Below are 25,247 nucleotides of genomic sequence, written 5' to 3'. Positions count from 1 at the left end.
CCCACTGTTTTAACTTGCCAGTTAAGCTCTGTTCCTCCTTGTGTGCAAAAATAGCCTGTCCAGTAGCTCTTTCATTTACCTGAAGCAAAAGAATTCTTCAAATTGTTGCCTTGGGAGGAAGGTGGCAGTTAATATGCAACAGGTTTTCCAGGTTCTTGCTGAACCTGGATGGATGGGGATGCCATCTGGACAGCATCAGCAGCACAGAAATTAGTCACTGGCCACTCTGAGCTGCATTTGGGGCACATGCCAGGTCTGGAGGAAAGAGTGGGGCTGCTTAGATCTCCATCTGCCTTTCAGAGGATCAAAAGGATGCTGTGAGGAAATCTGTGTGACTCTTGCTGGCCAATTCACTCCCGAGGCACAACAATGTACCTCACCTTTCTACATCTTTGAGAGGAGAAGTAAAGAGTGTATCCATAAAAAATACTCTTGCTCCACATACCTGGAGCAAAGCAGGGTGGGCTCTTTTGCTGAGCTAAACTGGACTCTGCTGGGTTGGTGGTAACCCTGTGCTAAGGCACAAAGCATCCTCCTTCCCCTTTGCAATCAGGTCAGCAGCATGCAGGAGAAACTCATTAGCCCACAGCAAAAAATCCACCTTGCAAAAACTGCCAGGGAACAACAAGAGGGAGACCTATCAACAGAAAATCACCGTGTCTGCTTTCCAGCTGGTTAGCTCATTTGCTGCTGCTGTGAATACAAACCAGCCATTTAAATTAGCTTCTAATTGTTCACAATTATTCAGACACAGCATAACCTGCAAGCAGGAAGACGTCAGGCAAGTAGGAGAGAAAGAATGGTTTCAGATGCCTTGACAAGATTCACATATTCATGCCTTGCAAGTCTCACAGCCTGCCATCTCCAGCAATGCTGCCTCTCTCACAGACCCCCCAGATGTACACTTAGCATTGCAGAGGAATGAGATAATCCACGGCTGTTCCTACACTTCAGGTTTCTACTCTTTCTTGCTCCCATTTTTGGACTGGTTCAAAAATTAAACCAATAATATTTTGGTCTACCCCAGTCGTTCACAGTCTCTGCACACACAGGCAGTTTGAGCAACACTATTTATAAAGCTGCTTAAAATTCTGGACACAGCCAGAGCTCTTTGATAGGATGTCAGCCATGCGACACCCGAACGTAGGAGGTTGACACAGGATGGTTAGTGTAATACAGCCCACTCTCCTTTCCCTTTCTTTCACCTAGAGCCTCCACTACCACCCTCACAGGAGTCCCTTCCCCCCACAATTACTGCAATTTTCTCTCCTAGGGAAGATATTAGTGTGTTACCCTTAAATCCCTAGCGTGCCTGTTTTAGTTTACATACAAGACTCAATGCAAGTCCAGTCTGCAGGTCAAATTACTTTAGGGGACTGAGTCCAGACATATCTTAAAGAAAAAATTCCCTCACATTCAGCCCTGTTTGGATCCAGAGCTAGAGCATTGCCACAGAGCTAAAATACTCAAATAGGTCTAAGAACTTCAGAAAATTTAATAAACTTGAGCAAGAATATTTTATCAAGTACAGAATCTCCTAGAGGAGACAAAATAACCCTGAAAAGCAATGTATAAATAGCTGTAGCTGAAAGCACAGCAAATGCTGTGTCATGCCACATTCCCAAGTCAATCCCAGGCAGTGAGTGCACGAAGCTGCCCAGCCTCCCTTGCACCTTCTCTGAGGTTCATGCCTGCTCTGGAATCAGAGCATCCCCCCTGGAGAAATATTGCTGGTTGATCTCACATGCAGAACACACTCCCCAAACACACTGCAGTGCCTCTGTTACACAGGAGGAACACTGCATGGACAGACAGAATGCCTGCAGCCCGAGGAGAGGAGGGAATGCAGTGCATTCCAGAGGCAGATCAGGACCTGGCTGGCTTAGCTAAGAAATACAGGATGCTCAGGCTGGCTTTGGGGGCAGTTTCCACAGCCAGTGATTAAAAACACTCTGGGACACTCAAATTTAGCTGACAAGGAAACCAGTGCTGCTGCCCCCTCATGGGGCCACAGCCAGGGCAGAGGCCTGGGGTCACCTCTCTCCCTCCTGGCACAGAGCAAAGGCAAACACTGCTTTAGAGGTACAATAGCCAATGCTTGCTCCAAGGCAGAGCAAGCATTCAGCAAAGGCTTCCTGTTAAATAACACTCCTGAGCCAGCTGTATCCACAGTTAAGTCATACATTCCTTAAAAAAAACCAAACAATCAATGCCTTTATATTCAGCTGAAACAACCTCTGGAATGCTAGAGAGAATCCACCCAAATTTCAGTGACAGTGTGGGTACCCCGTGCATGCATTTATTTCTGATAAACAGCAAAGCCACTCCCCCAGCTCACACTGCAGAAGAGTATGTGAATGCTACTGGGACCATGCAGCACAATTGCATCATTGCCCAAAAAACCTCAGCTGCATTTTCTATTCACTGAAAGAGTTTCAGTTATCCCCCACATACATAAATGCTGTATTGGCCATTACAAATGGAGGAACAGCCCCTACTGAATACATACACCGAGCTACAGAAGCTCAGCTATTTAATGACTGGATTTCTGCAACCCCTACACTGTGACATCCCTTTCTGTGAGGGGTGGATCCACCACCTGCAGAATGGCTGGGGGAAGACCAAAACATCTCCCAGGCATAGTAGTTTAATTCACTGCCTTCTGTTTACACACTCCGTAATACAAAAGCAACCAACCTTCAATTCCTTTCAAAAAATCTGAGAAAAATCTCAACAAGAACCAGTGACAGTTCTGATACAACAGAGACAGAAATATAAAAGCCCTGCAGAGTTTAACTTAATACCCCTGGAGCAAAACCTTGTTTCTCCCCCCTTGCACAGCTAAGTCCACTGGACTGACTTTTTTTTCCTTCCCATCTCAGCCAGAGCACAAAGCTTTCAACACCATATTTAAAACTCATCAATGTCATCATAATAACACTCCTGTATTATTTTGCCTTCAGGTGTTTTCTTGGCTGACTTCTAAACCATTTACTGTAAGCTCTCCAGATTCTGCCAGCACCCTGAGACAACACAGCATTTACCCAGCGGAAGATTCAACATCCACATGGAAACACCACTCTCCTCTCCACATTACTCTGCAGGTTCAGTTATTCAGCAGCATATTTGATGTGGCAATAATTCAAGCTTATAGCTCGGGGAATCTTCTTTTCTCCCCATCTCTTCCTTGGGAACTAAGCAACCAAGCAGCACATCTAGAAATGGCTCACAGAACTCACCCAGCCCCTGGTGTAAGTAAACACTCACAGCAGTGGCACAGGAACCACAGGAGTAATCAAGCCAGATGTTCCCTGGTTTTGTACAGTGTACACACAGTTCCCATTCTAAACCTGTTCCAAGGTAGATTATTAAGTTCTCCTCTACACATCTTTTAAGGCAAAATCCTTTTTATGTACATGAATCCTTGCCAGTGTTGTTTTCCTCTGGACATAACAAACAGACAGCTACAAAATTCCTGCAGGAATACATCTTTATGCTCCTCTGCTCTGCACAGGCTCTACAGCCCAACAGCTACAAAGCAATCACAAATCACTGGGAAAAATATCTCCCAGGATACTGAAATCCAGTTTTCAAGGAAACCTTACGTGTTTAGGAGACCCAGCATCTGAAGAGTCCCCAGGGGAGTAACATACTTCTAGACCAACCAGGAAGCTGTGAAATATTCCATTTTTAACAAGAGGAGTGTTTCTGAGAGACCTCGAACTGCCCCTTCACTAAAAACATTTCTGAAAGGTCACCTCTTACAGGCAAGCAAGGTGAGACTGATTGTTAGCAGAACTCACCTCAGAGCTGACTATTTCCCCGTAAATGTCAAAGACTAAAGGCACAGGGCACAGGCTTTTCCAAACTGGAGTTTATAACTGTTTTAAGGGATGCTTTGCTGCATCTTTCACCTTGCATACAGAGCAGGAAGCTGCTTCTAGCAGGAAAATTTCTTTAGTGTCTTCTTGGCCCAATGTCACAAACATCACAGTAACATCACCTGTAGGGTATTTCAGTGCAGAGCTGGTTAGAGAAGATGCTAAAACATGATTGGAGATGTCATGTTTGACTTGGAAACTGTCAAATGTTTCACATTTACAAAGTGCATTTGTTCCCCTCCTGTCCTTCCCACCCCTCCTTCAATGTGCCAGCTCAGCCTAATGCCTGAGATGAGCCAAGGTCTTTCATCTCAAGCACCTTCCCTGCCTCTGAGGACTCTCTCAGGTGTAACCTAACTGGATGTAAGCAGCTCTGCTGAGATGCCCTTAGAGGAGTAAGTGCTCACTCCAGACAGCACAGGCAAGAAGCACCAAAAGCCCGTTTGCCCAAAGTCAGCAGTTCTGCCACATGGCCAGGCAGTGAGAGGCTGATTTTCCCCCTCTAAAAAAATCATCCAGAGCATCTTTCAGAGCAGGGAGGTACCAGGTCCTAGTACAGTTGCAATAGAGTCTTGCGCTGTACCTAATAGCAAATATCTTAACCAAGAAGAAAAAATACTAAGGATGAAAGATAAAGCTAATCCATTACAAAGCCACTGATCCTTGTCCTGGCAGTGGCTTGACTCCAAGTGCATGCTTTGTACACCTGGATGCCTTTGCATCTACACATCAAACAATAAAAAACAGTCTGGTGAACAACTAATCAATAGTCTCCTCTGCAAAATAAATTTTACCTTCTTAAGCCAAGCCTGTTACCCTTGACAGCAAGCCCCATATTTCCTGGAACTGTAATTCACTTGATGCCTACTTCCTAAAATTACCTTTTTTGAGGATATATTGCTATGCACATATACAGCAGATAAGTGGGTATTTTGCTTTAACACCAGATTCTGTTATGTGCTGTACATACATAACAAGTTCTTTGCTTTAATGACTTCAGCTATAAGAGAGGGATTTCAGCTCATCACAACCCTGAAACATTGAGCCATAAACATAGGTAGAGCAGATTTGCAAACACTATGAAAACACCCTTGCAAGATGACTGAGAGGGCTCTGCTCCCCTGAGAGCTGGAAGAGTGCTCTGCCTCTTTCTCTTCTGAAAAATGGAGATTAACTGAATCTGCCTTTACCCAGCACTGACAAAATGCCTGAGTGAGGACTGTTCTGAAAAGCCTTGAAACAGGGACAAAGCTGCAGGCCTGTGACTGAGGAAGGTGTAGAGAGTTTTTTGGATAATTGGTTAGCTGAGAAAGGACATTTCGATGTGATACTAATGGATAAGGATAGGGGAAACAAGCTGAGAACTGAGTAACTAGTGTTTAATTACTGACAAAGGTTACAGTGACTTTCTCTGAAACGGGAAGATGGGGGAGAAAATTGCTTGCTAGAAAATGTAGTTATCTTAGGTAGAAAAGTTAAAAGAATGCAAACATAGAAGTAAAATAATTGTTAGAAGATAGAAGTAAGTGTAGGTGATCTAAGTGTGTTTTAACTAATGATGAGCTCAGCTTTTGCAATATGTATAAGCTTTATTAACACTAATATAAATATGTGTAAGCTTTCAATAAACTTCGAGATTTGCTATTCACGCATATAGTGTGTCGCATTTCTCCCGCCGTTCACGACAGGAAGGAATGACTGGACAGCAGATTTCAGAGTTGCTGAAGAATGACATGACATGAACTGAACAGCATCAGCACAACAGTAAGCACAACTGCTCTGAGGTGCTGAGCCCCAGCCATGTTCTGGGAAGGATCCATGGGTTGATAAGCCTTAGGCTGCATTATATGGCCTGTCATTCCTAATTAAACACACAAACTAAGTTGCTCCTTAAAACTGCCCCTGCTCATTAATTGCCACTCTACACTACTCAGATGTGGCAGGCTCCTGAGCAGGAGATGTAAGCCCCAGCAGCAATTCCAACCAAGTCACACGAGGCACTGCCAGGACACTCCTATGCTTACAACAGTGATTTTTACTTTAAAAGGTTGCTCAGCTTTGCAGGCATATGCAAGGTACTGTGCCACGAGGCACTGAAATGCAGCAGCACTGGGGTTGAACAATGGTACCTATGAAAAACCAGGTGCACAGTTACACTGGGACCATAAGACACCAAGAAAATGGCACCTCTCCCTGCAAAGGTGAACACTCTGCATATACTCAAGTATGTACTCATGTACTCAAGATACTGGCAAGATTAAACAGTATGTTGAGTATACAGAAAAAAAAAACACAAAAGGGACACTTTTGCTAGGAATATGAAATGACTCACAAAACACAGAAAGCACCTGATGCAGCAGAATCTTTACTGAAAAGTCCTCAACCATGAACATCTGCATAACAACCACCAGCCAGAGGCTTGCTGCTGACAGGCATTCCTCATCTTCCTATCAGAATTTTTTGGGGATACATCCCCTACCAGGTGTGCATTAGGTGGTCCCCTGCATGTTACAACACATACCTTTGCAACAGAGTCAAGCAGTGACCAGAGCACCTCCTCCTTCCCACACAGCCACGTCATTCCTGCATTGGGATTCATCTCTCATTACCCCAGAGCTCCTGTCTGCCTCAGACTGCCATGGATGCACTGTTACCTTCATCCTATCTGACACTTAACAGGGCCTCAAACCTCACTGCTCCTCTCCACCCTGGCCTTGGGCTCTGACACCAGAGAACCATGATTTGGACAGGAAAACATGGCACACAGGAGGATGAACTGCTCAGGATGCCAACACTAAAGCCTTAAGGATTCTAAGTGCCATGTCATTCAGTAAGGCTGAAGCTGCTGTTTAATTAGGTTTGTTTAATGAGTCATATTAAATAGCACATATATAAGACCAGGTTTTCTATTTGTTCAAGGACCTCATGGATTATTGTGGTGAAATGCTGCCACTACAATGGAGTAGCTTTTCATTTTATATACTTAACCATGACCTACATTCCTTTGCTCAAAGAAGCCCCATCTCCAGAGGGCATGTGCCTCTTTAATCAGCTCCAGCATTTTTTCAGGGTTCAGCAAGGATGGATGGAGTGGCCTTATGTCTCTTCAGACAACACAGCTCACAGAAGCTTCACAAGAGAGTGGTAAAAAAGCCACCAGGTTCAAATAATGGCAGGCAGTACTTGCAAACTGATCTGATGGGCACCTTCTGCTCCAGAGACAGCTGGGATGGATCAACACCAAAGCCTCCACATGCCCTCAGTGAGCCTGGCCTGTTGCTTTACCTTGTTGGACAAGAGCTTGTCTCCTGGAGGAACTGCAGTCAAGATCACATTTGAGGAGGAAGACAAATTCAGGAGGCAGCCATGGGGCACTCAAATTCAGGAGGCAGCCATGGGGCACTCAAATTCAGGAGGCAGCCATGGGGCACTCAAATTCAGGAGGCAGCCATGGGGCACTCAGCAAGCTCAACCCTTGTCTCCACAGAAAAGGAGACTGTGAGCTATTAGTGAAGACAACAAAGAAAAGCAGACTCATGGGCTGCATTAGAATACAAAATTTTGAAAAATTAAAAGCAACTCACATGTAAGTATTATACCTAACTCTTGTGTCCAAAAAGTTATGGGAAATTCAAACTGCTATCAAGATTCAGCTCTACTAATGCAGAGCTAGCAAAAACCCCCCACAACACACACCCCCAGCTCACCCTAAGAAAGTCCCCAAGAAACCAAAATTGAAACATGGAAAGTTCAAAAGAGAAATTAAAAGAGAATTGTGTAAAGAGAATTTAAAAAGAGAAAAGAGAATTTGTGTAAAGCTGCTCTGGGGCAGCATATCCAGGGAGCCAGGCCAACCCCTCAGAGCTGCAGCCTGAGCTGCTCAGAGCCTCCCCATGGCACACCAGGGACATGGACAAAGTCTGTCAGCAGGGCATCAGGGACAACAGCTCACACTGAAGCCATCAGAATGCAAGAGGAACTGAGAAAAGGCAGAAAAAGCACTGACAGAATAACACATCTCACTGCCACAGCCTTTGGAAAACACATTTGAGCAGTGCATTCTCCCCATTGGAATTTGTTTCAGCTATGTTTTTCAATCCCATATTCATCTCAGACATTCAAAAACCCAGCAGTTTTTACAGGCTGAACCTCATCATTTTTCTGCCCTCTCCATCACCAGCAGCAGCACAAGTCCCTGGTCCCTCTGAAGGCTGCTTGCTTCATGGATGCAGAGCAGGATACGCCCAGTGCTGCAAAGCTCAACACCACTGACAGCAGTAAAAATAACTCCTGCTTTGGTACACACCAAGCAGTTCAGAGCAGCAGATGCACATAGAATGTGCATACAATAAGCTGTCACAAAACAACAAGGATTATGGTGCACAGAAATAGGTCTCAGATTTAAACAGATATGAGATCACCAGGGGCGGAGTAAGAAAATCACAGATGAAGAAACAAACCAGAGGAAAAATCGTGGGATCATCACTCCAAACAGAACAACCTAAGGAAAGATCAGCCTTAAAGTTCCTTGTAATTGGAAGGAAACAAGCACATCCTCTCCTTTTTCATGGTATAAACTCCTTCCTTTTTTTCAGGCAGCTCTTCTGAGATGCTGGCTGGGAAATGTCAGTGAAAAGAACTTTGCACTAAGGCAGTGGTCAGGCAGGTCTGGCAGCCAGAGCACATCCAAATCCAGGCTCCCCAGGGCAGGACAGACCCGAGTCTCTCTCTGCAGCAGGACCCAGCACCACAGACACCACTTCTATGACATCCACCCCCTCACTGGAGCACCAGCACTTCTCAGGTTCCTGGTGCTGTTCAGCATGTCATCTACTCAAACTTCTCCATCCTTGGAGAAATGAAACAGATCTCCCAAACCCAGCTGTGTGCAAGCAGGCACCCTCACTCTGTACAACATACATGCTGCTTCAGCCTCAAATTCAGAGCTCTTGATAGCTTCCAGTCTGGTCAGCAGACCAGGCTGAGAGAGAGCGTAAGGCAAAACCAGGAATTACTAAAAATCACTTATACAGAGGTGTGGTACGCTCTTGCCCATCAGTGCTTGAGTCTGCCAGCACAGCCGTGCTCCAGATCCTTTTCAGGACTACACTGTCACCACAATGCCAATACCCACAGGCTTCTGCACTAAAATCCTCCTTGACAGTCAAAAGCAGGGCAACAGGGATAACTTCCATGGGCTTTGGGTATCCAAGTTCTCCAGATGGGTGCTCAGAAGCCTCAGTGTTAAAGCACTGAAGTGTCACACACCTTTTGAAATGGAACAGCCTGAAGATCTGATGTCTGCTTAAAATCAAAGTCTGTAATTCAAAAGTCCCAAATCTATTTCATCTAGCAAAGATGTTTTCCATAAAGTAGCTTTCAAAAAAAGACATCAATGAAGTTTAAAAAGAAGCTGCTGCTCTCATCTCAAGACCAAGTGATGACTGGTAGAGTTCATCTCGAAAAGTGATTGTAATAATGGCAATTTGCAATCAAATCCTACTTTTCTTCTACCACATGTACCCATCTCAGACCCTTCCACAAAGTTCAAGAAACACTCCAGGGCTGAATGGATGGATCAAGACAAACTAATTTTCCTCTTGCAGAACCCACCGGTGTCAGAAGTACAGTCCCACAAAACACTGCAGAGACAGCATGTGACAGATGAATATTCCATTGGGAGAGTCACCATGGCTCACTCTGTCAGAGGAGAATTATAAAAACAGAACTGTGAAGATACTTAACAATCCACCAAAAAGCAGACTGCCAGATGTTACCAACTGTCTGGGCACCCAAACAACACTTCTTTTCATAACAATGGGGAGAAAATAATCCCTTGTGATGTGCACAAAAGTAGGGAACTGAACAAGTATAGAGTTTCCTGAAAAAAATTCCCTATGGCGGCAGAGTAAGGTGGGATAAAACCAAGACAAACCTAACAGTGCAACATTTTAACAACAGCAGCTTTTGTGAATGGAGCACTGAGATGATTCAAGGAAGTATTAGAGTTTCAAAACACTTCAAGTGTAGCTGTGATCGATATCTATCTCACCATTACAACATCTCTTGGCAGAGACACTGCACGTTTCAATACATCCAACAAAGACAATGCCTCTCTTGGCTCAGACACACACTCAACTTGTCACTCAGATTTCACCCAAGTGACATTTCAGTAGCACCTGCCCCCAGTGAAAGCAGCTATTTATAGCAAGGTGGGTGTTGAGAAGGGTGATTTCTCCCATCACTTGAGGCCTGGGTGTAAACCACAGACTGCACGTTGTCATTCCTGATTAAAAGCTCTTCCTGGTCTCTAATGAAGATTTGCCACTTTGCTAAATCACACTGGAGCTGCAAGTGGCAGGTGCCTGGTTTTCTTGAAAGCAGGAGATAAACTCAAAGGCTTTGTTTGGATGAGACTAAGCTTAAGCAGCTGCACTAGGTATGCACACAGCACATACTAACCTTGCAATGTTCCTCCCAGAGCCTCATTTCCATGAGAACAGAAGAAACATCCTTTGTTTTATTCTTCTTCAGAACACAGACAATCCTGCTTCATTTTATACACCCTAAAGCAATTTGGGGGGTGGGGAAGGGGAAATGTTATTTTAGCTCACATGCCAACATTGTTCACCAGCAGGAAAACCTAAAAGCTCAGCTCAACATTACTCCTCAATTCAGATGCAGCACTCCCAGGCTAGAAGGTCATAATTAACCAGTTAAGCATTTTGAGAATATCTAGGGATCTTTTTCTGATGAAACTGGAAAATTGAGAGAGCAAATGGATGCCCTGCCAGCCATCCAGAGCAGGGTAGGGACCACTCTCAAGAGCAATGAACATGCTATTGTCCTGAATAACTTAATTCTCAGAGAACAATGAAAATAGCAAAGATAAGAGATGTGAAGAGAAAGGGTCTTTGTGTCTCTCCAGGTGTGGAGAGAAAACTAAACTTAATAAAAGGGAGGAATACTTCAGGAGCTCTGAAGCAGCCAAATGGTATCAAAATCAAAGAAAGAGTTGTGAAAAAACAACCTGCTACAACAACAAACTTTTGTGTACAGCAGCAGCACCTGATCCTCTTACAGCACAGCAGGAGCCAGCTCAGCCAAGAGCCCAGCTAGCAAACATTAAAGAATCCTTTTGAAGTGAACTTGGAGACCTTGCCCAGGAATGGTTCTCCAGGTCTCACTGTGAAATGAGGGTTGCCAGCTGTTGCAAACTCTGGATGATGGCACAGTACTCAGAATTGATAATGCATTGTTCTAAATCACCATCCTATCTCTCATGTGCTACTAATTCTGTGTATGACCTTACTTATCTCTGCTTAGTGTGAGTTTATTGCTTCAGAGAAAAATTACAAAGCTTATAGATGAAATATTGGAACCAACTTACCAATTATTTGATAGTGTTTTAGATTGGGAGCTTTGTCCTGCCATTATCCCTAGCTACAGTTTGCAATTTGATGTTTTTTCCACCATGCTCAGTTGAATACACAGGTTGGACAATGATGCTCTGAATATCATCTTGTCTCTAATGCTTGATCTTTTGTTTTAAGGTTTTATTCAATCATTGCCAGCCCTGCAGATCACAGGCAGGCAACTGAACTGTGCTAAAGCTGGGCTAAGTTAGCAGCACTAACAAGAACAACTGGCATTTCATAAAAATTCCCTGGGCTGCTTTCCAAAACAAGTATCATGGACTCCTCACCTCCTGGGGAGTTCAGTTTGCTGCCACTATCACAAATTCTTCCAGCACCAAGAAGAAGCAGAAAGGAGACACAGCAGAGTTCTAAGATTGCTCATAAATACTTTTATAGAATGCCTTGCTAGCCCAAACACCCAAACAGTAACAAGCAGCAACAAAGATCCCAGTTCTGGAAAAGAACTCTCCACCCTGAGTTTGCTGCCCTCAGCAGCACCAGAGCACAACACTCAGAGCCACAGGTACAGGAGCACAGAGATGGGTTCTGCCCTAGAAACACCACCTTGAAAGCTGATTTTTCAGTACCTTCATTTCTCATCACAGCTCTCCTGACAGCAAGCACTTATCACTGCCAGATTAGAAGAGATTATCACAAGAGAAAGTTAAGGTTCTTTCAGACAGCAGGACAGTCAAGTGCACTCAATGGTTACTATCAGAGGTAGGGAGGGTGATGAGACCTCTCTAACCAACTGACCATGGCCAAATGGTGCTTGTTAAATCAAATTAACAAATACTGCTTGTTAAATCCAACAGACTGGGTTTCCAGCACTACCAGTTTCCAATCTGGCACAACCACTAAAAGGGAAAAAAATCGCTTTTGCAGCTTCACTTTGGGAGCTCTCAGATAAGAGCATTTCCTCCAGAGCTGCCCTGCCTGGCTGTACATATGCTAATCAGAGACTGCTGGAGCTCAAGAGAAAGCAACAGTGGGGCACTAACAAAAGAAACCAAAGCATCCCTGAGAGGGAGACATGAGGTGTGAATTCTCGTGTTGGGTTTGCACCCAGTGCCAATTAAGCAGCAGAGTACAGGAATTAGTGCAACACAAACACGCAGGCTGCATTCACTACACTAAAATAAAAGCAAATTCGAATCACAATTATTTTAACCATTGTGCACAAGCAGATAAATTTCAAATGGTAACCAATACCTACGGATGGCAATTTGGTACTAAGTTATGTTACTGAGAATAGAAAAAAGAACACAGCACAATTAAGAGGAAGCCAGGAATTTAGCCTGGATTTCTTCCAAAGTTCAGTGTCAACACTGAAAAAAACCAGGAAGACTCTTCTAACTAAAGAGTTTACACATTCATTGAAGTGACCAGAGCAATCACCATAATGGTAATATTTATTTTCCATAAATTAAATTTTCTCTAGGCTCTACAACAGAACAAGAAACAGGAGAGCAGATCACACTATATTCCTGTGAAATGCAAAGAGTGCCTGGTGTGGGAATTGTTTTCATCTAACACTTGGGCTCAGGAAAGAAAGATTAACAGCATTCAACAAAGTACTTGAGGCTGATCAGGGCAGCCAGAGTGAACTCTGATGAAGAAAGCACGGTGTGAACTGGAGTAAGTGTGGACAAGGGTTGCACAAATAGTGGGGAAAGCCTCTCTGGGAAGGAGTTAGTGATGTACAGTCTGAGGGTGAAAAGGGAGAAAAAGGGAGAAAATAACTGTGCTTCAGCACATAATAGCACATTTCTAAAGACAGGCAGCTATTTAGGAGTTACATTTGCTTTTTACTAGAGGAGATGGGTGTAAGCTGTTTGCATGTTTATGCTAGAAATTACAGCTTTTCTCATCCAGACTGACACAGGTTCCTAATGCAAGGAATCAAAGCAAAGAGCTAACTCTTTATAGAACTTTTCTGAGAGACGGAGCAAGCAGCTCCTGTAGTGATGCCCTCAGCAGCACCAGCCCAGACTGCTCACAGGGAGTTCCTGGCCAGCACACAGTTTGTTACAATAAAGTCACCCTGCACTTTGCTTTATCATTACAAGGCAGATTTCATTTGTGAACCAAATGACATTTTTCTCCATCATGTACCAGCACAATCCCCATCACCACACAAAACAAAACAGAGGAAGTTTCTGGCCCCAGAGTCAAAAGCACCAAAAAGCCGAATCAGCTGTGCAAGTCAGATGTTGTGGCTGAAAATGTAGTTACTGAGTCAATGGCACACTCTGGATCTGCTTGTCCAATTCAACACAAAGTGAAATCCCACAACATTGACATTAGGATGATAAAAATATCAGTTAATGAATTAAGAAAGCCATCATGAAGTTTCTTCCTAAACTAAGCAGCCAGGAATGCTGGTGTTTCCTGTGCAGTGTCACCTCCCCTGCTGGGGCATTCCACAGGGTGCTCTCTTCTTTCTCCTATTTCAGGAATGTACAGAGATGCACAGTCGAGGAAGTTCTCTGATTATGTACTACTACAACGAGGAAGAGCTTCCCAAGCTCTTTAAAATACACTTGAAATGTTGGCCAGACCACCCCTTACAGGAGGCAAATGAATCATCCACATCTGCAGACTTTAAGAAAAAACACAAAAGCAAGTTTTAAACAAAAGATGGAGATTGCTCCCTCTTCCCTGCTCCCACTTTCTGCTTTAAACTGAACCCATGGACAGTTCACTAAGACAAGACTGTACCACAGCATGGGAAATCAGAAAAACTTCAACAACCTGCAGCACGAGGACAGAGAAAAGACTTCTGACAGAAGTTACATGTGCTAAGGACAAAACAAATCTGAAGAGGAGGTTCATGATTTATCATTTCCAGCCAGTTATCCAACTGTGTAGTAACTCTAAATTTAGAAAATGTGGCTATTTTGTCTCAAGACTAATGTTGTTTCAAGGAACTTGGACTCAGAGGCTGAACGGAAGCATAAATATTACTTGCAATAGTCATGAGATTTATTCACTTGGATTTGATACTTAACCCACCTTCCAAGAGGGGGAAAAACCCAAATTTCTTCTTCAAAAGCAGACAGAAGGGCAAAGCCAAAGGACTAGCAGGGCCTTGCTGGAAATGCCATCAACTCTCAACAAAAATATTAAGCAGTGCTCTGTGCACACTCACTCCAAATACTGACAAGCAAAGATGTGAGGGCAGAGAGCAGAGGCAGCACTGGGCATTTGGGATGGGCAGAGCCCCTCACACTCTGACACCCCAACCCCTGTCCAGCAGCAGGTAAAGCAAAATAGCCATTTTAGTGCCATGAGGGTAAATGAAAATACAAAGGCTCCTGGGTGATCAGTACTACTCAAGCTCCAACTGTTTCTGTACAGCTGCTGCCAACAATTTCACCAAGGACTGAGACCTAGGACCAGTTCTCTAACAACACATCTTGAGCCAAGAGGTCTGAAACACCCACTTGATTCTAGAAACACCACTATGAACTAACTTAAGAGTTAATCTTGGCTGTTCCTCACTGACTACACTTTTCATCCAGCCTTGCAAAACCCCCAGCTCACTAGATTTCCACCTAAACTAACTTTTAAAATACTGGGTTACTCAATTTAGCTCCTCACACAAGTGAAACCAAATCAAACTTGAGTTACTCAATGCCAAGTGGGGAGTTCCCAAGCATCCAATTTCACCCATACACCAAATATCCAATGTATTGTGGCTCTGCCTGAGAGAAATTTTCCCAGACAAATCTCTAGCTGTAACTGCTCTCAGGAATGTCAAAAAGTTTTTCCACTGAGCAGCCAAGTCATGCTCTTGAGCCCTGAAAATGGTCAAATAGAGAAAGCACTGAGCACACACCAGGAAAACATCACCTGGCAGCACTAATGCTGCCTGTCTTACCCAGAGTCACCTGAGGGGAGAGATTCTGTCACCTTTCCAACACCCACTGCCACATCAGAGCCCAGCAAATGCTTTGAAGATGAAAAGTGCTACTTATTTGCTAAGTATCCTTTATCAGCAGAAAAGCAGCACCGTTTCTTATACCCAAATGATTCATACGCAAAGTTCTTTTATTATCAAAGAAGTTTTATCCTTTCAAAAGTAGGTAAAAAATAAATCAGTCATGATGGAACTAATTCCAGCTCACCCTATTAGTGTATTTTACTGAGCAGAAGAGTCATCATCCACTGACAAATGACAACTGTACCCAGTCACTTCCACAGGAATAAGGTACCAGAACTCCCAGCTCCAGGCTAAGAAAAAGTTAAAAGCCTTAAGCTCCCCATCTTTTCAGCTGGTGATTAAATAGCCCTCTTCACTTGTCTGTCTCCAAACCCCTCACAAGCAGAAAAGCTAAAGGTTTTACAGGCAGCATAAGAGCAAACCACTGAGACTGTGTCTGATGTGTGCTGAATACAGAACCACACGGTACCACTGCTGCAGTTTCATTGTACAAAACCAATCCTGCTTAATGGACCAAGGCTATGGCTGTGCAGCTTCTCTTCAACTCAAGAGGCTGTAACCAGAGGCTGTGAAGTGATACCACTGCAAATGCAAGCTGAGCATGGTTTCCTTGTTCCTAATGTACTCCTGTGAATTTAATTTTTCCTGGCCTGGAAGCTACAGTAAGACAGCAAGGGCTCCTGTCCTCTCCTGGCCTGCTCTGCTGCCAGTCCTTGGTCTCACCTCCTGCCCACAGCCTCCACACTGCCCATTCTTTCACACAGAGAGCACCAGCACCAGCTGTTGAGGAAAGAAACAGAACTCATGATTTTAAACACAATGGCAAAAGCATGGAAAAAACCCAGCTCTGCAATCTCAAAGAAGCCTACCTACCTAGAGCATCCAACATACATCATCAGGGAGGTGGTTGTTCAAACTCTTTGAAAAACTGGACAGATTATTTATGGTGTAGCTTGATGTGTCCCACTTTCAAGATCTCAGCATATGTGCACAAAAAGCATTTTGTATCTTGGCTTCCACCTTGTATATCCAAGCAACCTGTATGGCAGCAGCTAACACAGCAAGCAAACCCAAAAATCCACCAAAACTACAGAGGTTCTTCAAGATACTGGTCTAACACACCACTTCCACACATTAACTATTCATTTGTTAAATTTTAGACCAGCAGGTCAGCAGGTCCACACTCCTATCTCACAGCACAGAAGCATCAATGCTATTTAGCTAAAGTCTTCCCAGTAACCTGAACTGAACTGCAGCTCCCTGCAGTCAGAGCTTCTCTGGTACAACCTGCACCTGACTGATGGAGAGGGTTGAACAAAGCATAAAAGTGATGCCACTTCTTTAAAAAGCAATCCAAAACATGTACAGAGCTACAGGTTTCTTAGCTCCAAATCTGTCCACTCTCAACCCATGGTTTTGGCCTCGACCTACAGGTCATTCTGTGAGAGGAAGAAATTCCATCTGCAGGTCCTTATTGGGTCTCTCCTTTAAGTTGCTCTAAATCCTAATACAATTAAGGGCAGAAAACAGAGATAACATCACCTATCCTTCCCCTTACCTCTCCTGCACACACATATATCCAACACAGTTACCAAATCAACATCCAGCACCACCATATTAGTTTCTATCTACATCACACATGAAGATTTGAGCCCAATAAATGTTCACAATTTCCTCCTGTACCTCTTCCATGGCCTGGTTCAAGTGCTCCCAAACATGGGGCAGAAAGCACAGCAGACACATGACTCCAGCCCTTTCTTTTGGCCAGATGTGCAGTCAGACACACATGGGAGGTAACAACAATCCTGAAATGCACAGGAAGAGATGCCTGCTGTCCAGAAATGCATCTCCAACTGCACCAAGCTGGGCTGTGTGAACTCTGTACCACCACAGGATCTTCTGAAATTCAGTCAGCACAGACCAGAAACAGCATTAAAGCTAAAAAGACACCTGTCAACTTGAAACTCAGGCACATCTGAAAGTGCTGCAGCTATTACAGTAACCAGCAATCCCCAGCATCTTTACTGTCAAAACCACATGCTGTTCATAGTATGTTTTTAATCACCCCTAACAATCATTAACTCCTCAAAGTTTCCTGCTCCTTTCACAGAAACATTTAACATTCAGAAAGAAAAAACCCTATTCCCAGTTCCAGGATATTGTCACATTAAGTGAAACTCACTTTTGCTTAACTTCACAAATTCAAGTTAGCAGAATATTTTTGATTCAGACATAAGCATGCACATTTCTATTTAGCAGCTTAAAAGCAAATGGAAGAAAGCTCAAACATTACCATGGAGCTTCCCTCCAGGTTTGTTTTTTTTCCCCTAGGAGTCAGCATTCTCATACCTTGCCACAGGTCTAAAGGTCTCAGGAATGGGACACACCAGCTACGTAAGGTAGAGCCTGAGCTGAGTTACAGGTCAAGTACTCTGGAGAACCATGTAAAACACAGAAGCTGAGCCATCATCTCACATCTCAGTTCCAGGAAAGTCAGGACTGCCAACCTCAAAAGGAAGCACAAGGATTCCAGCTCAAATGATCAGCTCCTGTACTCAGGATGACCTAAACACAGGTCCCTTTGGGCAAAGACCCTGCACAGGGTGGGAGGTAACAGCAGAATGGAAAAAATGAGGCAGGGTTTTCCTAAGTAGCATTTAGGAAGGTGTCATCACCTTCTGAGCCTTTGAAATCCCCCAAGCAATTAAACAGTCAAAGGAGAAGAGGCTTTTAGCTTTCCAAACACCAATTATTTCCCACACCAACACAGATGTTGAACATTAAAAATAATGTCTTTCTTCTGAAGAGAGGAGAGGAGCTAAGAACAGCTGCCATAGGCAAGCAAGACCTTGTCCCAAAAACCATTTGTCAAAGCCGCTGCTATTTAACTTCAATAAAGAATCTTCAGCCAAAAAAGAAACTTGATAAAATTGCCTAAAGTCCCTTTTTTTTGCCAAAGTCTGCACTGGAGCTGCATCGCATCAGCAAATAAATTTGTATGAGAAAGCTGCAGCAAAATGTCTCTCTCACCCACACAGGTATTTCAGAGCCTGTCACGGGCATCGATTGATTCCTTCTAAAGCTTTTAGTGCACATTAGTTTGTTTACTAGTCCTAAAAGCATTACTAATTTAATTTGGGGTTTTTTTAAGCTACAGAAGCACACTGAAAGGGAGCACACCTTGGAAGAGAGCACATCACCAACACTGCTTACTTGAGGACAGGCTTCGCTCATTTTAAAAATAACAATCCTGTCTACATTTGGAATAATTATAATAAATGGCTTAGCCCAGATGGCCACTTTCAACTCCTGAATTACCAATTCACTCTGCACACAGTACACAAAGCAGTAACAATGTACAATATTTAGTACTCCTGAGACTTCCACACTGTGAATTGTGCCGGATTCCACTTTTGCAGTAAAATATTAATGATGATCCCCAAGTCTATATCACAAGAGCCAAACAAATCAAAGTAAAACAGAGAATTGACCCAAGGGTACCTAACCTTGCAATGGATACCCACAGGATGGAAAGGTCACACATTAATTGGTTCTATATTATGCAGAACTGCAAAAATTCCAGTAAGCCTTTCCTCTTCTGTCTCTAACAGCTACAAACATCAGGTGGTTTCAAAGAACCCCCCTGGGAGACTAACTGAAATGTCAGATGCAAGAAGAGGGTTAGATACAGCTTCCTCACGCAGTAAAATCCACTGTTAATAGTTTATGGGCATGGGATTTGTGTGCTGCAACAAAACCAGAGTTTGGCTTTATGGCCAGCATTTCCTCACAGCCCCAAAAAGGATCCTGCTCTCCCCCTTCAATGTACCCACACTGCATCACTGCACTTCCAGATGGCCAACACCTCACCAGGTTTGAAGATGGAAGATTTTTAAGGCTGTTTTCATGCCTCAGCTGTAAATAAGTTGCAGAGTCACTAGCCAGGATTAGCATCTGAAGGGCACATGGGATCCCAGCAGTGAGGGCTCAGAGTGGCTGTGAATGGACAGAGGGAAAACAGAGCCTTGAGGATCTTCAGAAACTCCTCCTGTAACCCTGTATTAGATCCATGACCCAATATCTGAGGTCAGGAAATTACAGGAGCAAAAGGTAGAAAAGAACAGAAGGTCTGTGTGGGATGAAGCAGAGCTGAATTCATGGAGAGCCTTTTGGAGATAACATCAGATAATTTCCAGATAATGAGTTTATCAGCCACCAGCTTATGTCTGAGGAGTTTGAATCTGTTTCCAAAGCAAAGTTGACTGAGGTAAGAGAGTCATCCAAACTAAATCATATTCTGGACCTTACAAAAAATGCTGTGAAAAACATTTATAAATTGCACCTGGACTCTTAGAGCAAACCTGGAGTCCTGCAGTGGTCCCTGCACATCACCCAGCACTGCCAGGGTATCACAGCATCACACCAAGCCCTAACTCCCAGAGGCAGGCACAGGGAACTAGGGAGGCCTGGCTGGTTGAAGGCCTTCAGATAAGGTGCTGAAACACAACACCTGCACTTTCCCCCAGCTGCACAAGAGGCCAATCTGCCTTGCCCAGGCTTTATGGAAATGAAAGGTCACAGAGAGCTCTGAGGCTTTCAGGGGAGAGGCTGGAGGAAGGGCAGCAGCATTTTAAAGTCCCCAGAGCCTGACTAACACCTAGTATGTTCAAGTATTCTCATAAGGTTCCCAAAGGCAGCTCAAGTGTGCAGTAGGAATGCTGAACTACAGCAGAGAGATCCTGAAATTAAAATTCAGCTGGGTCCCAAGAATTCCTGATAATTTATTAATAAAAGCATCAGGTGTTCACAGCAGTTCATAGTACTTCCAAACCTGCCTTCCAAATTACCTCCAGATATGGCTTTAGCCAGCCAGAGGAACTGCTCTGCAGATTTGTTGGGTCAGACAACACATGGATGGCAAATACATTTGGAAAGGGAAGCTTTCTCCTTCCAGGTCTGCTTAGGTTTTACAATACTCAGCAACAGTGATTTCCCAGTGTCTTAAATGGGTGATATGGCCGTGGAGAGCAGGAAAGGAGCACTTGAAGTCAGAGAGAAAGAAATCTTGGCTCTTTTTATTCTCATCATTTTTATGCTGCTAATGACTATCAACAGGGGAACCAAAGGCAGGAATGTGCACAAACATGCACAATTCTTGGAGGAGCTGGTGGAGCTTTGCACCAACTGCCAAGCTCAATCTCAAGAGAAAGTTTCTATTATTGATTAATATCAGTAATTGTGTGCCTGGGTTTAAGTGGCATTCTGCCACTTAAAAGATCTTCTGCCACCTGAAAGAGCAACAGCAAGTGTTGAACTTCCAGAAGCAACAGTGAAAATTACTGTCCAAGAAAAGACAGGAAAGCTCGAGGATTATTAATTAGGTACTTTTGACCTTTACACTGCTTTTTGACCTTTGCACTGGAAGCCAAAGGTGCTGTTTCACTTGGGTCAAAATTTCCGACAGCTTTATTTCTCCCTTGGTTACAACACTCACTGTATCCAACACACACACCAGGATTCCCAGATCTGAAGCACCGGACAAACAGGAGGCAGACAGGCAGCCAGCCTTCTGTGTGGAATCAGGATCTGATACACTAAATAGGCACAGAAACCCTGGCCCCAAGAGCACCTTTACCCTCTGCGCTTTTCAGATTTAAGGGAAATAAAAGAGTGCAACAAGCATCCTCTGGAGCCCAGGGTTGAGCTGTCACCTGGACAGGTTAATGTTTTAGGGACATCAAACAAGACCCTCACAGCCAAAAATGCTAGAGAGTCAGGAACAGCCAAAAGATGTACCTGTAGGCAACAGCACCAAAAAGCCAACAAACTTTAGACCCAGGATAACCATATAATGTCTATGGTTTGTACCAGCAGGGACAATGACAAGCTTGTCAGGCTTACCTGGCTGGTTCTCACACATTAGTGGAACCCAAAAGAGGCTGGGTCAGCAGACAGCTAAAAAACCCAATTATAACCACAAAACCATGATCAGTCCCACTGCATGCTTCCAGTGGCATCAGGTTTGTTTTCAGCAACCTCAAACTGCAGTGCAGACTGTACACAATGCCTCTCAATTTGGTTAGTGGGCAGCTTTCCAGAAAAAAAAAAAAAAAATCAATAGAAGTACACCTAAATTTCTCTAGCACTCAGGAAACTTCTCCCCAGGGTCCATTACCCGAGTGGTAAAGGCACCTACACCAGGGCAGCAGCACTAAAAGGGAAAACAGACAGACTGTTTATTTACATAAGTGTCTTTGATTTCTGATCCTCCTCAGTCCAGCTTTTTCTAACACTGCAATGGGTGCAGTTAGCAAGTGACTGAAGTCAGAGCTAACACTTCTGGATTTAGGAACCCAACAGCACCAACTAAATCCGTGTTTACTCACCCAAATGGAGGTGGCTTTGTTTAGATGCTGAAAACCAAACTCAACTTGGGACAAATTTTTGTTGCAACAACACATGAAGATTTTACTGGAAGGTTGCAGTGACTGAATTATGGAGTTTTTCTAGAGAAAAGAGGTGGGTTTCTTTTTAACGTAGAAATGCATAACATGGCAGTATCTTTTCAGAATACCTGTTTTCGTTTTCCTTATCTCCAAGCAGTCACGTGTCTAATGACACTACCACCTAAATTTAGCTCATTCTGTAGCACTGGCAATCCTAGCGATGCCTTTAAGACTGCAACACACCTTTCTTCCTCTCAGTCTCCCCTCTCTCCTGCAGGTGTGGGGCTGTTTCTGGGCCAGCAAAGCAGACAGTTCTCCAGAAACCTCCTGCTTTCCACTGCCAGCCCAGAGGAGCAGGGGGAGCCTGCGGGGACAGTGCAGGCACCCGCTCTGCTCAGTGCAACGCCCATCCCTGGCAGCCCCTTTGTGCTCTATCACAGTGCCCCCCTCGCCCGCTTTTGTCTCTGAACTGTCAGTCAGCCTGGGCTAAAACCCCAGGCCACAACAACTTTGGGAAGTGGGAATATTCCAAGGCAGACCTACACCTTGTGGCTCGTCAGATATAATTAAGATGCCACAGATTTACGTGCAACTCATTAGCAAGGGGTAAATGCTCACGTAAACAAGGGCAGATCCAAACCGTGTTTGCTTCCTGCTGGAATCTTTATCCAGGGGTGGTTTCCCTGCTCAACTGCTGACTCCCCTAGAACAGGCGCTGACGACACTGTTCAATAAAGGCTGAGACACTGGCCTACAACTCCAGAAGTAAGAGCTGACTGGAAGTTCGCTCAAATCACCTTCACAGGCCCACTTCTCCTTATGCCAGCAAGCCCCAGTGCCTGAGCAGAGCAGCCGTGCTCTGCCATCAGCGCAAGGCAGCGGCAGCATCCATGCTGGGCTGCCAGAGGGAGCGTGATGAAGGGAGAGAAGGGGATTTCACACTCTGGAGAACACCGTCCCCCTCCCCGCCCCGGCTGCTCGCCGCACGGGCGGGCGTCACGGCGGAAACGGGGCAGCAACCTCCGCCTGGGGAGCCTCCAACGCACCGACCCCGCAGCCCCGCAGGCCGTGCAGGCCCTGCCCCAGGAGGCCTCCAAGGCGGCGCCCCGGTCGTGCAACCGGCGCCAGCGCCCCGGAAGGGACCCGTGCCCGTGCAGGCCGCGGGCCGCCCCCCGCCCCAGTTACCTTGGTCTCCTTGACGTGCTGCTTGATGCCCTCCGGGTACCACTGCACCCGCACGTAGCCCCGCCGCAGCGGGCTGGCGCGGCCCTCCTCCCCGCCGGCCCCGGGGCCTCCCGACTCGGAGCCGCCCGAGCTGGCGGCGCCGCCGGCCGCGGCCCCGCGCCCGCCCTCCTCAGAGTCCTCCTCCGAGTCCTCGCCGTGGATGAGGCGCACCAGGCCGAAGCGCACGGAGCCGCGGTAGCGGCCCGACACCAGGTCGTGGGAGAACAGGAGGCGCTGGGAGCCGCCCGGCGGGGCGGAGAGGGGCAGCGCGGCGGGGGGAGCCGGGGGTGCCGGTGCCGGCGGTGCCGGTGCCCCCTCCTCGGGCTGTTCCGCCATGGCGCCGGTGAGCGGGAGCGCGCGGCCGGCAGGAGGGGGAGGGCAGAGGAGGGGCGGCAAGTAACGGCCCAGGGGCGGGGTCATGGGAGGACACGCCCACAGCGACCTCAGGCCACGCCCACAGGGGCGGGAGGGCGGGACCGGGGAGGGACCGGGGCAGGGCAGGGGCGGGGGCGGGGCGGGACCAGGGCAGGGGCGGGGCCGAGGTGGGGCCGGGGCGAGGCCGGGGGGCTGCGCTGCGTTACCGGCCCCGGGGCGGGGTGGCTGCATCGTCTGCTGGTTCCCGGGAATGGGGATTGCATCATCGCCCCCAAGGATGGGGGGGGCTGAATCCTCCTCTGAGCCCCAGGGGTGTGGGGCTGCTCTGCACCATCCCCGAGGATTAGGGGGCACTGCATCATTATCCCCAGGGATGGGGGGGGGGGGGGGGGGGGCTGCACTGCATCACCCTCTGATCCCCGGGGATGGGGGGGGGGGGGGGGGCTCTGATCCCCAGGGATGTGGGGGCTGCACTGCATTGTCCCTGAGCCCCAGGGATGGGGGGACCCTGCACTGCATTGTCCCTGAGCCCCAGGGATGGGGGGACCCTGCACTGCATTGTCCCTGAGCCCCATGGATGGGGGGACCCTGCACTGCATTGTCCCTGAGCCCCATGGATGGGGGGACCCTGCACTGCATTGTCCCTGAGCCCCAGGGATGGGGGGACCCTGCACTGCACCATCCCCCAGTTCTCAGTGGCTGGGGGCTGCCCTGCATCACCCCCTGCTCCCGGTGATGGGGCTGTGCTGTTCACAGACCCCTCTGCCTGGGCGCAGCTGAGGGTCCATCCTGGCACTGGGCACTGCTCTAAGCTGGGAGCTGCTCTCCAGCTGACATCAAAGCCTGGTCTTGCTTTTCATGGCTCCTAGAAGCCCTCATTAGGGTGTGCAAATGAGCAGAATATTTGGCTTCGTAGACTCTAAGGATTTTTCCCCTCTGTCTGCAGAGATTTTGTAAACAGAAAAGGTTTTTTTGGGCAGGTCCTGCTGCTCTGACAGGCAAAGGACTAAAGGAATCCAAAATAGCCTTCACTGGCTATCTTTTACCACAGCACATCCTGCCTCTTCCCTCCCTAGACCTTCCTGCCTGTGCAGCACTGGCTTGAATATCAAGAAAATGCCTGAAATCCTCAGCCTAATTTGTTCTCTTGCAGAAAAAACCCCAGGAGCAGCAGAGCAGTGTTTTCCCTCTTGTCCTCTCCCTCCCAGACTGCTCTGCCTTGGCTGGATCAACCAGCTGGCTTTCAGTCCACCCTCCAAGGTTTCTCCTTTCAGGAAAAGCAACCAGGATAAAGGTCTGCCTGTGCTCAGTTCCTAAATTCTGGAAGCCTCTCCTCAAGACTGGGATTTTCCAATCTTGCAAATGGCCCTAAAGCCCTGGGATGCAGCTGAGAAGAGGCTGGGCAGGCAGAGTGTGGGTGATGGGTGCATTGGGAGCTCTGTCCAGCTCCTCACTACCCTGGGTGAGGGTGGCAGGGCAGCAGGATGCTCAGAGGGATGGAGAGGTACAAACTGTCCCTGTCCTGCCTCCAAATCAGGGAGTGAAGCCCTCCAGCCCCTGTCTGCTCCCAGGCCAAGCCAGCCTCCACCCCAGCATTTAATCACTCCCCACAGCATCCTGTTAATCAGAAAGGCACTCTGTTAACCTGATTCCTTGCTGGAGCAGTTTTGGCTTCAACCCCAGGGATAAGAAACAGAATAGAGCTAAAAGGGACCATTGGGTGGCTAAATAGCAGCATGGCCCACAGGGAAAGGCAGTTTAAATATCCACTCAGTGGCACTGTGGAATTGCAGCTGTTTCCAGGGATGTGCTCCTGGGAATACAGACCTGCATCCACATGCCCTGACCTCTGTGGACGAGCTGTAGGGTTGATAGGCAGCATTCAGAGCACGAGTGCCTCTGGCATGAGGATTTCACCCTCTGAGCATCACTGTGTTGGAGGGGGGAGCATGGCACA

General features: G+C 46.3%; 1 protein-coding gene across 1 annotated transcript in view; it reads right to left on the bottom strand.

Moving 5' to 3' along the window:
* Positions 1-23,251, bottom strand: part of UBE2O (ubiquitin conjugating enzyme E2 O) — a 62,773-nt gene extending 39,522 nt beyond the window's left edge. Inside the window, exon 1 of the mRNA XM_066565572.1 lies at positions 22,877-23,251. Coding sequence (XP_066421669.1) covers positions 22,877-23,251 — 375 coding nt within the window. The remainder of the gene's footprint in view (positions 1-22,876) is intronic.
* Positions 23,252-25,247: the final 1,996 nt, after the last annotated feature.

Source organism: Molothrus aeneus, chromosome 25, assembly GCF_037042795.1.
Source record: "Molothrus aeneus isolate 106 chromosome 25, BPBGC_Maene_1.0, whole genome shotgun sequence".
Lineage (NCBI taxonomy): Eukaryota > Metazoa > Chordata > Aves > Passeriformes > Icteridae > Molothrus > Molothrus aeneus.
This window is presented reverse-complemented; position numbering and strand designations above follow the sequence as displayed.